At 36.0% G+C, this 15,164-nt stretch overlaps 1 protein-coding gene and 1 long non-coding RNA gene across 3 annotated transcripts; both read right to left on the bottom strand.

Moving 5' to 3' along the window:
• Positions 1-456: 456 nt before the first annotated feature.
• LOC142179385 (uncharacterized) lies at positions 457-1,856 on the bottom strand. Its single transcript, XR_012707380.1, has 3 exons — positions 1,717-1,856; positions 1,469-1,592; positions 457-596 (listed from the first exon to the last, which is right to left on the bottom strand). It is a non-coding gene; the product is annotated as an uncharacterized LOC142179385 (long non-coding RNA).
• An 8-nt stretch (positions 1,857-1,864) lies between these two features.
• Positions 1,865-9,165, bottom strand: LOC142161789 (putative disease resistance RPP13-like protein 3). Of its 2 annotated transcripts, XM_075249168.1 has the most exons (7): positions 8,979-9,118; positions 8,715-8,788; positions 7,679-7,897; positions 6,953-7,252; positions 2,722-6,208; positions 2,168-2,643; positions 1,865-2,090 (listed from the first exon to the last, which is right to left on the bottom strand). In XM_075249168.1, exons 2-5 carry the CDS (start codon positions 8,748-8,750, stop codon positions 2,756-2,758), a joined length of 4,008 nt encoding a protein of 1,335 aa, XP_075105269.1. In that variant the 5' UTR covers positions 8,751-8,788; positions 8,979-9,118; the 3' UTR covers positions 1,865-2,090; positions 2,168-2,643; positions 2,722-2,755. The 2 variants fall into 2 exon arrangements, with proteins under 2 accessions (XP_075105269.1, XP_075105270.1); XM_075249169.1 differs by lacking the exon at positions 8,715-8,788 and having other exon boundaries at positions 8,979-9,165.
• Between the last annotated feature and the right edge of the window lie 5,999 nt (positions 9,166-15,164).

Raw genomic sequence — 15,164 nt, 5'->3', positions numbered from 1 at the left:
TGAGAAACGGAGTTGGTTTGACGTGATTTGGACGTCCGGCCGTGAAAATATAAGTTTCAAAGTTTTCTTGAAAATTTCATTTGATTTGGTGTTTAATTCGTAGTTCTAGGTGTTATTTTAGCGATTTGATCGCGCGAGCAAGTTTGTATGATATTTTTAGACTTGTGTGCACTTTTGGTTTCATTTGATTTGGTGTTCAATTCGTAGTTCTCTGATGTTTTTAGACTTGTCACCAATGGGGCAGTCCCTGGCCTCCAACTCATGGAGGCTTTCACAACCGGAGAGCACATAGTAGAGGCCTAGATCACTATCCCCTCCAAAAGTTACGGAGAGCATCTCTAGCTTCTTAGCATGGGCCTTGATGTACTCGACCACGAGATCCATAAGGAGGCCAGGAAGCAAAAGTCGCCGCAATCCCTTGCAATGTTGCATGATGGCTCCAAAACCAGCACCGAGCGGTCCAAGGGCTAGATAATCAGGAGTTTGAGGCTTGATTATACACAAAGGTAGTCTGATCAAGAAGGAAATACCCTAAGTTCTTACAAGAGTTAGCAATCTCATGAAGACCGGTATATGTCTTCAATATAATCTAGCACCTGCAGTCACATACAGATGCACGGATTAAAACTTTTTCACCTGTAAGGACAAAAGTACTCAGAAAGGGTAACCTTGATAATTTCCACAGAGAACAAGCACAGTGGCAAAGTAAAGTGCATCGAGTCTCGTTCTTATAATGAAACGAGAGTAGATCAAGGTTTGAAGAATAGTTGTTGAATTTCTTGTCTGTTTTTTCACAGCTAATGTAGCAGCCTGAGCTAGCTGCAACAGCAATTATTACAACAGCATTTTGAGAAGGAATCTGGTTTGGTTGGACATTTGGTGGAGGAAATATAGTAGGACCTGTTGATGATGGGAAAGGAGCAGGACTAAAAATTGCTTCGGGACCAACGATGATTCAGGTTGCCTCTCCATCAAAATTGCCTCAAAAGAACTTTTCCGCATGGATTTCGGACAAGGTAAACATAAAGCCAACAATCTATAGGATTGAAAGAAGCCAAGCACTGAGCAATCACGTCCAGGATCTCCTTCAAGACTCTTAGGTGAAATAAAATGGAGCAAATGTAGCAAGAATCTAAGAAACCAAAGCTAGCGGAGGAGCCCCGCCAAAAAAAATTGGTATATATGCAACACAATATATGCAAGCATTCAGTTGATCATGGCATGCACCTAAAGAATAGTTGACAAAATCGCCAAATAAAACAGCAAAGATGTCAATTATACCAAAAAATAAGGCTCTTGCACCTTTGGATTAATTTTTTCAGCTTCCTCCTTATATTATCACAACTACCAGTAGCGGTAATACTCAAATTAAACTTCTTTTTCTTAGTGGCAATTATTGTTTGAGCGCAACACACATCTTTACCAGTAGCGTATTAATAGGCACTGGAGGATTTTTAATAACACTTACTGTTGCACATAAGGCCAAATATTGTACAGCAGCACCTATTGAAACATCTTGATCAAAGATACAGCAGCCTCAAACTCCAAATGAGTCGATGGGCTGATTCTTGGTGCGCATGAATTCCACCAGCCTGCATCACAATTAAAACTCTATGCGTCGATGAGCTGATTCTGATGGTATTTCTTGAAAGATATATAAAAACTTGAAAAATCTGAGATATAAAATAACTTTCATATAGTACAGAGGTTGCACACCTTTTGTTTCACTTCCTAAAGCACTGTTCTCATCCCTTATTATCAGTATCTGAGTGAATATTATCCCGTCGTTGCGGAGAGTCAGCAATCCCATGTATGTCTCTGGACTCGAGAAGTAATTCGTATGATATGCAAACAATTCAAGCCATGCCAAAAAAGAAAAGAGAGTATACAACAATAAAAACTTGAAAGAACAAATCTTGGGATACATAACTAGAGTACCTTTTGGTTTACCATAAGCACACAAAATGAAGAAAAAGTTCAATAGTAATAATTAATATCAATACAAATCCATCACTTATTCACCACACAACAATAGATGTTTGAGGATTCATCTTTAGCCTCAAAAGCTGGATGTATTCCTTACATGCTCTCTGCAAAGAAAATTATACTGGTCAATGTCCGCCACATAAAATGAAATAAAGGAGGTAATAAATTCATCTATACTCACTTATTTTTCCCAGGGTAAGAGTGTTCAAGACTCATTCCGAAAAAGGAACTGAATCATGTCTTCTCCCATCATATCTTCAACATATTGCTTAATCTCCCGAGCGGAATCTTCAAGTTGAGGGCTCCTCTTCAGATCAATAATTTTCAATGAAACCCGATCGCCGAAACTAGGCGAAATCTCCTCAATCTTATGACATTCCCACAGTTGTAATTTCTCAAGCACATGAAAGGATTCCTCTCTAAACTCCCACTTAGCAAGACTCTTTCGCTGCAAATAAAATTGGTGACAGAGTGCTATCGAAGCTTAGAATCACTAAAACTATTGTTGCAGTTGACTCGATTTGGGAGGGATGAAAGTGGGAGCTTCATCCCTCCCAAATTTGTTGTTTCACAGAAGACAGAGCAGGAGCAGCAGCAAAATGATCTACACATGTAGAGCTAACTGCAACAAATGCTGGTGTATTCCTTACATACGTTCTGCAAAAGAAAATTATACCGGTCAAGCACTGCCACATAAAATGAAAATGAGGAGGTAATAAGTTCGGCTATACTCACATATTTTCTCATGGTAAAAGTGCTCAGGACTAGATCAGTTATAAACAAGGACCAGAATATCCCTATCCAAATCTTCAACATCTTGCTTAATCTTCAGAGCAGATTCTTCAAGTTGAGGGCTCCACTTCAGCTCGATACTTTTTAATGAACAAATATCCCCGAAACTAGGCGGAATCTCCTCAAGCATACGACAGTCCCGCACTCGTAATTTCTCAAGCGCAGGAAAGGATTCCTCTCTAACCTCCCAATTAGCAAGAGTCACTCGCTGCAACGTCAGACATTTGAGATTATGGAAGGTGTCTTCCTCCCCCATGTTCCATCCTTCCCCCTCGATGATTGCGTCTTCAAGGTACAGATCTTCAAGCTTGGGCAGTATTCCTATTGTTGATAGTGAATCGGATGTCAGAGGAAACTCACACAAACACAACATTTTCACACTCGAAGGGAAGTGAAAATCCCAAAGCCGATTTGTCGCTGCAGAGAACGCACTATCATTTGAATATGAATCTTCAAAAGTTACTTTGAGAGATTCTAGTTCATTTAGGAAATCTAATTTCGGGAACCAATATCGATCTGTTGAACAATCCCATGATTTCTTGAGATCAAATTGAAGCTCTTGAAGATTGGGAAACCTTTTGAAAATATCATCTATGTCTTTCGAATTGGAAAGCTTGAGTCCCCGTAATAATCTCAAGCTCTCTAACTTTGAGTCCTCTCCTACCAGTATTGGTTCATCTGTATCCAAATCAAAGAAAGAACAGTCATTTATGCCCAGCACTTGCAACTTTACAAGATTCAAAATTGTTGGTAATAGCACCAAGGGTGGTCCAAAGTTATTCACCCGCAGAGTTTCCAGATTCCACAAATTTGAAAAAGACAAAGGCAGAGAGTCAACTTCTGTCTGAATGTTTAAGTACCTCAAATGAACCAATGTGCATATTTCATTCAGCAAAGAATCATTCACCGTGATAGAAAATCTATCCACTTGCAACACTCTAAGAAGCCTCAAGTGTCTTAGGTGACATATATCATAAAGACTATTGTCATCATATATGTGTCCAGTTATCCTCAAAGAACAGAGGTGTTTACCAGAATGCCTTTTCTTTTTTGAATCGAACAGGACAAAATTGTTATGCCCAAAGTGCCACTTACGATATTCAATGTTCATTTGACGTGGCATCAGATCTGAAGAAGATGACGATGGAGCAATTGAACTTATCTTGCCAAACAACTTTTCCTCTCTTGCTTTTATCAAACAAAAGTCATGCACAAGATCATGAATTTGGCAAGTCCGATCGTCACCTATTTCATTGAAAGAAATTACCAAGCTACTGGAAATTAAATTATCCAGATAAATGTCAAACAGTTTTTCCACACTCTTCATCTCTCTCTGCTCCAAAAATCCTTCAGCAAGCCATAAAATTTCCAAATTACGGACTGGAATTGCTTCGTCCTTCGGAAAACTCGCAAGGTGAATCAAGCACGACTTTAAGGGATCGGGTAAATGGTCATAACTTAATGCTATAACCCTCATCACGTCCTCTTCTTTCTGGAAAATAAAGGAATTCAAATCATTTCGAACTTCAAGCCAGACACTCCTTTTCATTTCCTTCCCTGCAATGACTCCAGCAACCAAATCAACCACCAAAGGAAGTCGTTTACAGTTTTGGACTATTTCTATTCCAACATCCACTAGTTCATCAGGGCAACTTTCTTTTCCAAAGACCTTTTTCTCTAGTAACTCCCAACTTTCTTCCAGTTTTAGCAATCGAAGGTCAAGAGGATCACTGTGGCGTTGTGCATGCATAGCCACTTTCTTTTCTCGAGTCGTCAAAATAATTCGACTTCCTTTCTCAACTTCAGGAAAAGGTCTTGTCAACTCATCCCATGCTGCAGTATCCCACAAATCATCTAAGACTATAAGGTACCTCTTTCCAAACAGGTGTTTCCGTAGCTTATCGGCAACATCAATATTCTCACCGAATTTCGAAGTTGGGCCAACAACTTGATTAAAAAGTTTTTCCAGCAACCCCATCTCGTCATACTTTTGATCGACTGTACACCATGCACGAATGTCAAAATGACCAGAAATTGACTCATCATTGTACACTTTATACGCCAAAGTAGTTTTACCCGAACCGGGCATACCAGTGATCGAAATGACATCTAGCGTTTTTGGTCCACCGGTGAGCTTCCTAATTATCAAGTATGTCTCCTCTTTAAAACCTACGATTATTTTACCAGCTATTGATGACTTGCGATCAACTGGCTTGTTGGGAGAGTTCACAACAATGACACCCATGTTCTTGGGAATCTTCTCAAATAAATTTGAGACCCCTTCTTTGATAAGATTGATCTTTTCTATGGTAAAGGGAAGTGAGAAAATAAGATGTAAGAGACCATTGTCTCTTACAATAATTGAATCAATGACATCTTTTGTCTCATATGCCACATCTAAAACACGTGCCCAGAGATCTTTATACAATTCTTGCTCAACATTCCCGAAGAAAGATCTTATGAATTCTAGATCTTCTTTCACCAGCCTGATTTCTTCCTTTATCAAAGCGACTAAATAAGTATTGGAATTGAGCAAATCATCTAAGTGTCTAAGTAGAAGATGCATGAAAAGGGGTCCATCACTCATGGGAAAGCAGAGTTGAGATGAGTCCGGGGCTTTCAGGTAAACATCTTTGAGTTCTTTCTTCAGGAGTTCAATTTTTTCGAGCAAGCCTAGAGTTGCACTATTTGTTTCATTGGTACTCTCTTCATTCTTTGATTTCTCTTCTAAGTTGCGAGCCATAGATGATACGTCCCTGGTAAGTGCTCCGACACGTGCTAGGAATTTAAACAACTTGCCATTATGAATAAAGTCCTTAGGCATATCAGTAAGAATGATTAATAGGAACTCTATCATGATATGAATGTTGTGGGCCCCTGGACTGCTAGCGGTAATAACATTTATCATGTGCTCTTGTAGATGAATTAGATATTCTCTAAGAATATCCGGAGAGGTTTCTAGGAGCTGCTTAATAAAGCGTCCAACTTTTGTTGATGTTGAAGCTTTCAAATTTGTAAGACATATGTGCATAACCTCCAACTGAGTTGGAATAATCTCCAAGAATAGATGTGTTAGCTTGAAGAGTCGAGAGTGTCCACCAATTTGATTTTGCCACAAGAAGCGTCCTACTCTCTTAGCCATTAGTTGAAACTGAGGTAAGACATATTCAACATTCTCATGCCCAACGCAACCATTCACTATCAACTCGTGGAAATGTCTTATGTTGCCACAAACATTCTGAAGAAACTCATATTCGGTCATGAATGAAGAAAGTTGATCAACACGATACTTGGAAAGATGATGGAGATTCAGAAGGAGGAAGTCCAACTCCAATATCAGCTTTTCAACTTTTTGAATTTCTTCATTCTTTAAGCTCTCTATGAAATCTAGAACATTGAGTGAGTCCTTGCGAAGGGTAGAAAATGACACCTGCCAAAAGACCAGACATTATATCAAATTCTCACAAAGAAAGACAGTTAATTCTCTATATATTATATTCTTAGAGTTTGAGCAACTGTTATATATCCAAAATAAGCATGTCAAGAAAATAGTTTACTATGCATATGTTCAACTGCATTAAAAGAATATGTTGAGCTGGTGTTTTACTAGATTATGCACTAAGCAGGGGGATGGCCAATTTAGTGAAGGTTTATTCTAACCATTCTGAGGAAGACATGAATAGAAGTAATTGTCAAACATAAAACACAACCTATTGAAAATCATAACTAAGCATGATTGATAAGCGTTATAATGTTTAGTTTTTTTTTTTTATTCTTACAACAAGAAGTTTATAATTCTATCTCTGATAGCAAAAACATGCACCTACTCGGTATTTTCACCCAAAATACTAACTTATAATGGTTAAGCGATTTAATAAAGCAAGAACATATATTAAGTGAAAAAAATTTATGTGCAGACACATGGCATGCATGTGTTGGTTTAGTATATAAAGTCACAATTAATTGGAAAGAAATAAAATAAAACAAACAAGAAACAAAATTTAACTCATGATATTAAGAGAAAAAGTAGTATAGACGTCATGTATTTCAATTTCTTCAACCATAGGTTCAATTGCCTCAATTTCTTTTTTGATTCAGGTTCATTTGCTGAAGTATGAGGTGAAGAAACGGAAGTAGAGGTGATTAAGCGAAGGAGGAAATAATCTCAACATACATCATGGATTTCAATGTCTTCAACCATAGGTTCCTTTGCTGAAGTGGGCGGAGTAAGTTTTTGCAAATAAACACCAATAGCATCAAGGTACAACCCAGAACAACCGTGAAATCCCACAATTGCTACACCTTCTTTCATCACAAGTGAAAATGGGGTTCCCCCATCCTTAGACCCAAATGGTCCATAACTCTTTGCATTAGTTATAAAACATAGAGATTTTATAACTAAATGGCTGCCACCATATCCAAATGTTCCGTTGATACCTGTTAAATATTCCAATGGAGTTGCCTCAAAAGCTACCTGAGGTTATTACAAATCACATATCAGTTAAATAAGCAGCAGAGTCGGGAATTTTGACAAAAATTCAGAAAAGTGCAAGAATATCATATTAGGATTTGAAATCTTTGAACCTAAAGCAAATCTAGACACTTAATTGAATCCTCTCAATGCAAAGGAACCGGCAAACTTAAATATGAAGCAACAGGTGCATCCATATATTTGACTTGAAAGATGCTTACATAACTACAGATTGTACGTTGTGTACACTGAAAATGCACAAAGTTGCGACACTAACATATTAAGTTGACCTATAACGTGCTATAAGTGATTTAATTGTCTTGATAATTGCATTTTTTTTTTACATTATTTAAGCTCATTGCTATGACATGACACAAATTTAACTTGAGAAGAACGTTGTCTCTTCGACCATATTTATTTCGGACTTACCTTGGTTCTTCGACCTCCACCCCCACCAAACTTTGGTGAGTCGATGGTAGTACCTTGTTCAGTAACGGTTATGAACATGATGGAGTCTATACAATCTCCATGAGCAATCAATATTTCTTTAATGGGACTTTTCAGCATGTAATTCCATTTTGATCCACCAAAACCTCCCCATGGCTTCAAGAATATTGAGTCCGCTTGATCATAACTCACGTGATTTCCCTTCACATACATAACAAATCAATGGCTCCATTATTTGCATTGAAAAAATAGAATGAATATAAATACAGTCATGTAATAGAAGAGAAGGCAAGGTACCATTACTGGCAATTTGCTTTGATTTTTTTTTCAATCCCTTTATCTTAATATTTCTTATGATCATTCTATTTAAAGTTATTTATTCTATATTAGGAGTTGGAAGAGTAACATAAGTCATTAGTTTTAAGAAAAGGATCCGTTCTTGTGTGTAAATATGAGGTGAAGTTAAGGAAGTAGAGGTAATTAAGCAAAGGAGGAAATAATCACAACATATGTGAGAACTAGTTAACTTTATGGTATGTGTCACAAAAAATTACCAGTGAGTTATTAAGTGATCATTTTATAAATTAGTCCATAAATAAAAAGGAGAAACGTGACAAATATTTAAACTAACTTTTCGTCTATAAAAATATCATAAAAAAATAACGCTCTTCTTCATGCAATATGTTGCAACTTTTTATCTTTTTAAATCTCTATATTTCTTTGTTACCCGCTAAATACTAAGATTCAAATGTTAGAGGATCGAATTAGGGAGAGGAAAAGAGGCATAACCTCAAAAATTAACATATTGGAACCAAAAAGAAAGATGATAATCAGGGACATCTAATTAGTAACTTATAATTTGCTATCATAAGTTAAAATTTACTAATAGTATCAAAAAGATATTTAGAGTTTTTAGTGTATAAATTTTGAAAGATAACACAATCAACGACAGAGGGTTCCTTCAAATTCCATTTATTTTGTCAACTTTAGTTGTAATAAATATTGTATCATGAAATACCGATAATTTGATTGCTTTCCCTTTCTCGCTTTCCATGATTGTAATTCCCTCCCTTCCGTTCAAGTTCTCAAGATCTGATGTATAAAATATACATAAAACCTAATCAGGAGAAAAAAGAAGAAGAAGAAGGAGCAAGAATACAAAGGATCTGAAGAAAAGAAGCATAAAAAAGAAAGCCATAGCAGGAAACCATACATAAAAATTCAGTTAAATAAACTTTGTTTAGCTAAACATGATTGGCTAATAAGATCATGGTGGACTAACCTTTTCAATTGATGTTGAAGATGAAAAATATGAGATATGGAATGCTTGCTCCTCTCTGTTTTTGTGTATGAATTCTGCTCTTTTCAACAAACCAGCTACTTGAGATAACAAGTTGAAAATTCTGGTGAAGGTGAGATCATTGATGTTAGGTAGAAAGTGACAAAAGGTTGGACGCCAAATTTGAAATAGTCTTAGTTTCTTTAACTTTGTTTAGAAGTGAGCACTATTTATACATTTACTCTTTTATTCATAGTCAGAAGTGTGCAACATTTGGGTTCATTCCGAGTTGATTTGATATGTTTCAACGTGAGTTTTTGGAAGTCGAAAGTTCGAAAGTACATTAAGTTTGATTTGAGGTGCATTTCATCGTTTCAATATTATTATGTGTGTTTTGAGGCCTCGAGTAGGTCTGTATTATGATATGGAACTTTTTTGTATGTTTAGACAGGGTCCCAAAGGGCTAAAATGAGTTTCGGATAGGTTTGGGTTGTGTTGCGCTCGTTTTTCTTATGTTTCGAAGTGTCGTTTCTTCAAGCATAAATGGTACAACATTGAACAAATGAGCTCCGATTTCTGTTTTATTGAAGCACTAGATCCGTATCGTAATTACGGAGTCATATCAAAAAGAATTGTCAAATTTGGACATCGTATGAGGATTTTATGGTTATTTTACTAAGAATTGAGTTGCTAGATTTTTTTCAAATTAATTACGAAATTGTCATTGTTGTGTATTGAAAAATCTGCAATATTTCCAAATATTGAAACCAACATATCTCCTTCAATATAAGATCAAGGGGAGTGATTCAAGAGCCTATCTTGACTAGAATTTCATAAAGAATCCATTGGAGGTATCAAAAGTGAGTTTCGAGATCTTTTGGCACAAAAAACGAGGCAGAACAATCTTAAAATGATGGTTTTATGCATTTAACATATTTTGAGTTGGGGAGCTCGGAGTTGGGCAATTTGTCGAGGCATTTTTTAGCATATGAATTGGGGTAAGTGTTCTCTACTCGGTTTTGGTCATATTTTATGAATCTATCTTCGATTTTATCTTTTGGTTAATGAATTTTAAAGAAGAAATTGAGGGTTTTGGCCTAAAGTTTCATAATATGAATTTTTGAGTTTTGAACACCGATTCGGAGTCGGATTTGAGTGAAACTAGTATGGTTGAACTCATAATTGAATGGGTTGACGGATTTTGTGAGTTTTTTGGGGTTTTGAGGTGTGGGCCCGGGTTGAGTTTTTTAGCCAATTTTGGGCTTTTGATTAAAGATTCGATCTTTTCCGATTGGGATTGGTTCCTTTAGCATTGTTGATGTATTTGAGTTATTTTTGATTAGTTTCGAGCCATTCAGAAGTCGGAACGCGCGTGATGAGATTTTTGTCATAGTACTTAGGGTACTAAGTCTTATAAAATTAAAATGCAAAAATTCCAAATAACATTTTCAACCGCTGATTATATGATGGATGAAATAAAGGGTAGCCCGACGCACAAAGCATCCTGCGTCCTGTGACTATAATCCTCCCTTTTCTAAACAAACTGTTTATTCCTCCTTTTTTGTTGCAATACTTCGTGGATGTGGTGGAACCAATTTTCTTTACTCTAGAAGTGAGAAAAGTTCTATTCATTTTTTGATGTTTTATACTTCAATACCATATAAGAGTAAGGTGATTTGTATGGTGTCTAATTTTCACGTGCACTGGATTATAGAAGGATTTGGTTTTTATATGTGTTCCTTATACTACTATTGCATAATAATAAATACATAAAGTAAAGAACACAGATTTTTACGGGGAAAACACCCGGCTCAAAAGATAAAAAAATCATGATCTACTACCCAGTAGGTTATTTTCCAACACTTCACTAAATTACTGAGTCAAAAATAGTGTTTACAAAACTCTTGTAAACCTAAGGATTACCTCTAACCCTTTGTGGCAACCAGCCTCAAGCTGTTGCGACAACTTCAAGTTAACTCTAACTTGAATACTACAACTCAAAGTACCTAGTACAAATGCTTCTAAATAAAGCTGAAAGGTACAACTCAAAAGCCCTACTACAATGAAACTAGAATAAAAGACAGATACTTGGAACTGATTCTTCTATCTGGTTCATGTAGCTTCAGGTTTACACACTTGAATCACACAGGAATTGCTTGCAACATGCCTTGATATTTTGCTCTCAACTCTTTCTTAACTTCTGCGTTTGTGCGTTAACTGTAAAAGAGAACACACTGATATTTATAGAGTTAGTTGAGTAGGATTAACTAGAGTTCTAATGTTATACTCTTCCTTGGTGGAAGAATTCTAGTTATCTTCAACTTCTAACTCTTTCCCTTATCTTGGATAGAGTTCTCTTCACGTAAGGAGTCCTGCTCTTTATCGAATATGCAAACTTTTCGTGTAGGAGATATCCATCATAACCACTTATGCTTATCCCTTTCATGTGCATGCCTTGTGCTCGAATCTGCCCCTATCTGTGTACACTATATATGAACCTGGTTCATGCGTGTGTTTCTTTGTCAATTATAAAAACAAACTGACTCAGGCCAACATTTTTGTTAGCTTTTCTATTGTGTGTTTTCCTATCCTTTAAGAATTGGAAAAAAGATGAGCGGTGAATTCTTGATTTCCACCAATTTAATTTCTACTGATGCAAAGCTCGAGATAATGCAATCCCTTTGGTTACACTGTTAGGTGTTTGTCCTTATTTTCTTACCATATTTTATTTTCCTATCTGTTGAAAGAAAGGGCAACATATTTACCATAATTGGATTTTTCTTCTTATGGAAGGAAATTATAAATCTCCCATATTTGGCTAGTCCCTTTTCTTGTAGGAAAAAGTTTGGACCTTTATAAAGTGACAATCCTTCCTTTTTTATTCAGAAGCATCCACAATATCTATAGTCATACTGAGTTTGAGAGTCTTGTTTAGGGGGAGAACTTTTTGGAACAAATGTTAGTGTATCGCTTGTGTTTGGCTCTCCATGAGGTTATCCTCTCAATATTTTTATACACTCTTTTATATAGTGGATTGCTCATTTCCGCCATGGACGTAGGTCAATTGACCGAACCACGTTAAATGTTTGTGTCTCTTTTGATATATTTCTTGTTTGTTGTCTAATTTATCGTCGTTCAAAGTTTTCTTACTAGCTTCCGCATGACATCTAATTATTTTCGGTCGTAACAGATCCTTTGGGGACAAGGGTCTGTTTGACACCCCTGATTTTATTTGGACAATTGATGAAGATGCAGTATCAATGCGATATATAGTAACAGGAATGGCTCTATACCTTCTGCTTAGGAAGAGTGCAGGTATTAGTTCTCTGTTAATCTTTCTTCTACATTTATTTGTCTGAGCCCTTGTGTAGTTGCAGTGGTAACATTGGGAGCTATTAGTTCTCTGTTAATCTTTCTTCTACATTTATTTGTCTGAGCCCATGTGTAGTTGCAGTGGTAACATTGGGAGCTAAGACATATGGAAGAGGATTGAAGCTCATATGACCATCCATTTTACCCTTTCTTTGAGCGACTTATCCACATTTAGTTCCGAACAAAATACTGTATAAGCCATAAGAAATACACTTAACTTACAGGAACTGTAAGAACTGAATATCCATGCGTTATCCTCATGGTGAGTATGTAATTTTGATTGACATGGGAGAACTTGAGAGCTATGATAAAGCCATGCAAGATACTCACAAAGATCAGTGGATATAAGCCATGGAAGATAAGATGAAGTCACTCCATGGGAGTGATACATATGAGTTAGTGAAATTGCCGAAAGGTAAAAGAGCTTTATCAAACAAATGGATATTCAGAATAAAGCAAGATAACCATATATACCTCTGCGCCTAGGTACAAGGCGAGGTTAGTTGTTAAAGGTTTTGGCCAGAAGAAAGGAGTTGACTTTGATGAAATTTTCTCGCATGTTGTAAAGATTTCTTCATTCTAGGCTTAGCCGGGAGTCTATATTTAGAGGTTGAGCAGATGTATGTAAAGACTGCTTTTCTTCATGGTGATTTAGGGATATTTATATGGAACAACCTGAGGACTTCGTAGTTAAATTTGCAGATAAGCATGCATTTTGCAGAAAAATGCAAGCTTGAAGCCTGTCAATAGTTGCTCTACTTGAAGATACATTTGGCCCCTTCGTTGGAGGAGAAATTTGTGGGGCACATGCCCATGTTGTCCAGCCAAGGGCCCAATGGCCTACTCCTATTCTCTTTTGATTTCCAGTCCTATTCGAAATTGGATTTGGTTTTTATTTCCATTTAGAGTTGGTTTTGGCTTTAAGAGAAAATGCTACTCATTATTTATAAATACGACAACCTTGGAGAATTATTTTATGCTCATTGGTATAAGTCTTTGAAAGACTTAAGCATATAAGAGTAGTTTTTGAAAGAGGTTTCATCAAGAGAGAAGAGAGATGAAAAAGTGTTTGTTTTGCTGCAGATTTTTGTTCTGACCAGACAACTTCAAATCACGTTTAACCGTTGGATCGGGCTGAAATTTGGACTGAGTTTTCATAACATCTTGGTCTTTGATTTAAATGGTGGAGATCGGAATTGGAGGCTCGTAGCATCTGATTTCGAGCCCCGAACAACATCTCCAGTTTTGTGACTTCTCCTCCTTATTCAATTGATTTGTTGTTGCTATTGTTGCTCCGTGTTTGGCACTTATTGTGTAGCCAATACAGAAATTTTTTGTAACCCTCTTATTGTTATAGTGAAGTTTTTTGGATCTTTGTGATCCCGTGGTTTTTACCTTCAATTTGAAGGTTTTCTACGTTAAAATTTGGTGTTCCTTATCTTCGTTATTTTCGGATATGCCTCTTCATCAACATAATAGTGATAAATGTAAAAAGAGTTCTTACACTGACCGTGCATATAATTTAAATTCCGACCAATTTATCTATTTTTTAGGTTTAAATTTTATTAACTGCTTATGCAAAGGATGTTTGCACACCCAAATCAGTCACTCAAGATAATTAGGTAAACAATTTTTGAGAAAATGATATTGTATAGGTGTTTTCAAAATAATAGCCGAAAAATATATATTTATATATGTATATTGATTTATGTACGTTATATATAAAATTATATAAATTTTATACAATTTTTTAGCTGTCAAATATGAATAATTTCTGACATGGGCTAAAAGTAATATTTGCCCAACATTTTTTTGAGTAATTGGTGCGGATGGCCTTATGGCCTCACCTTCATTGTGTAGATGGAGGGTCAGGCCATTTTAGTGCGTCAGTTAATATTAAGATATCTATTTTCTGTTGTATAAAAAACCAGAAGATGTGAGTGCTCATTTATTTATGCTTTATCGACATAATAGATTAGCAAATAAATTACGTAATTCTTAAGCAAGGATCTATACTTAAATAATTATTGCAACTTCCAAGAGGAATCTTTAATTTCTTTAACCAATATATTAACTACAAGTTGAATTAAATAAAACGTGGCCGGCACATGAAATTATTGATAGTAGGTTTGGATTAGAGCCTTGGTTTTTTTAATGAGATTTTTACCTATCTATACCATATATCAAATTTTATTACCAAAAATGTTCATAATTTGTTATTTACCCGTGTAGTCCACACTTTTACTACAAATTATATACCAATCCAAAAATAGGTAGATTTTGCCATAAAAAAAAGCCCTAAAATGAGACACCAGATCTGCGTGTGATTCTGTCAACATCAAATCCGAATTGCTGCGTAATTCTCTCCTTCCTCAACGGAAAGAGATCTCTCTTCTCTCACTCAACTACAATTCTCAAAAAACGCAAGCTACTGAAGCTCCAGTAATCAAACGGAAAGGAGATTTCTGTTCTTCATCTTCATCTTCATCTTCATCTGTTCTTCCATATATTTTCCACCATTGATAGCCATTAAAAAGCTTGAAAGCTTTGAATTCAAATTTGGGTTTTCAAAAATCATTATTTGTTTGGATTGGGTGTTGTTGTAAATAATTCGGAATATGTTTAGGAGTTTATATCTCAATTTTGAGGGGTTTTGGTGAAGATTAGACTTGGTTTTGACTGAATTTTAGATTGAAACTCGAAGAAGAAGAAGAAGACGTATTTCCAGAAATTGTAGTTAAATTGTAGTTAAATTGTAGAATTGTAGATATATTGTAGATAAATTGTAGATGAATTGTAGATTGGGAAGACTAAAAC

Source organism: Nicotiana tabacum, chromosome 3, assembly GCF_000715075.1.
Source record: "Nicotiana tabacum cultivar K326 chromosome 3, ASM71507v2, whole genome shotgun sequence".
Classification (NCBI taxonomy): domain Eukaryota; kingdom Viridiplantae; phylum Streptophyta; class Magnoliopsida; order Solanales; family Solanaceae; genus Nicotiana; species Nicotiana tabacum.
This window is presented reverse-complemented; position numbering and strand designations above follow the sequence as displayed.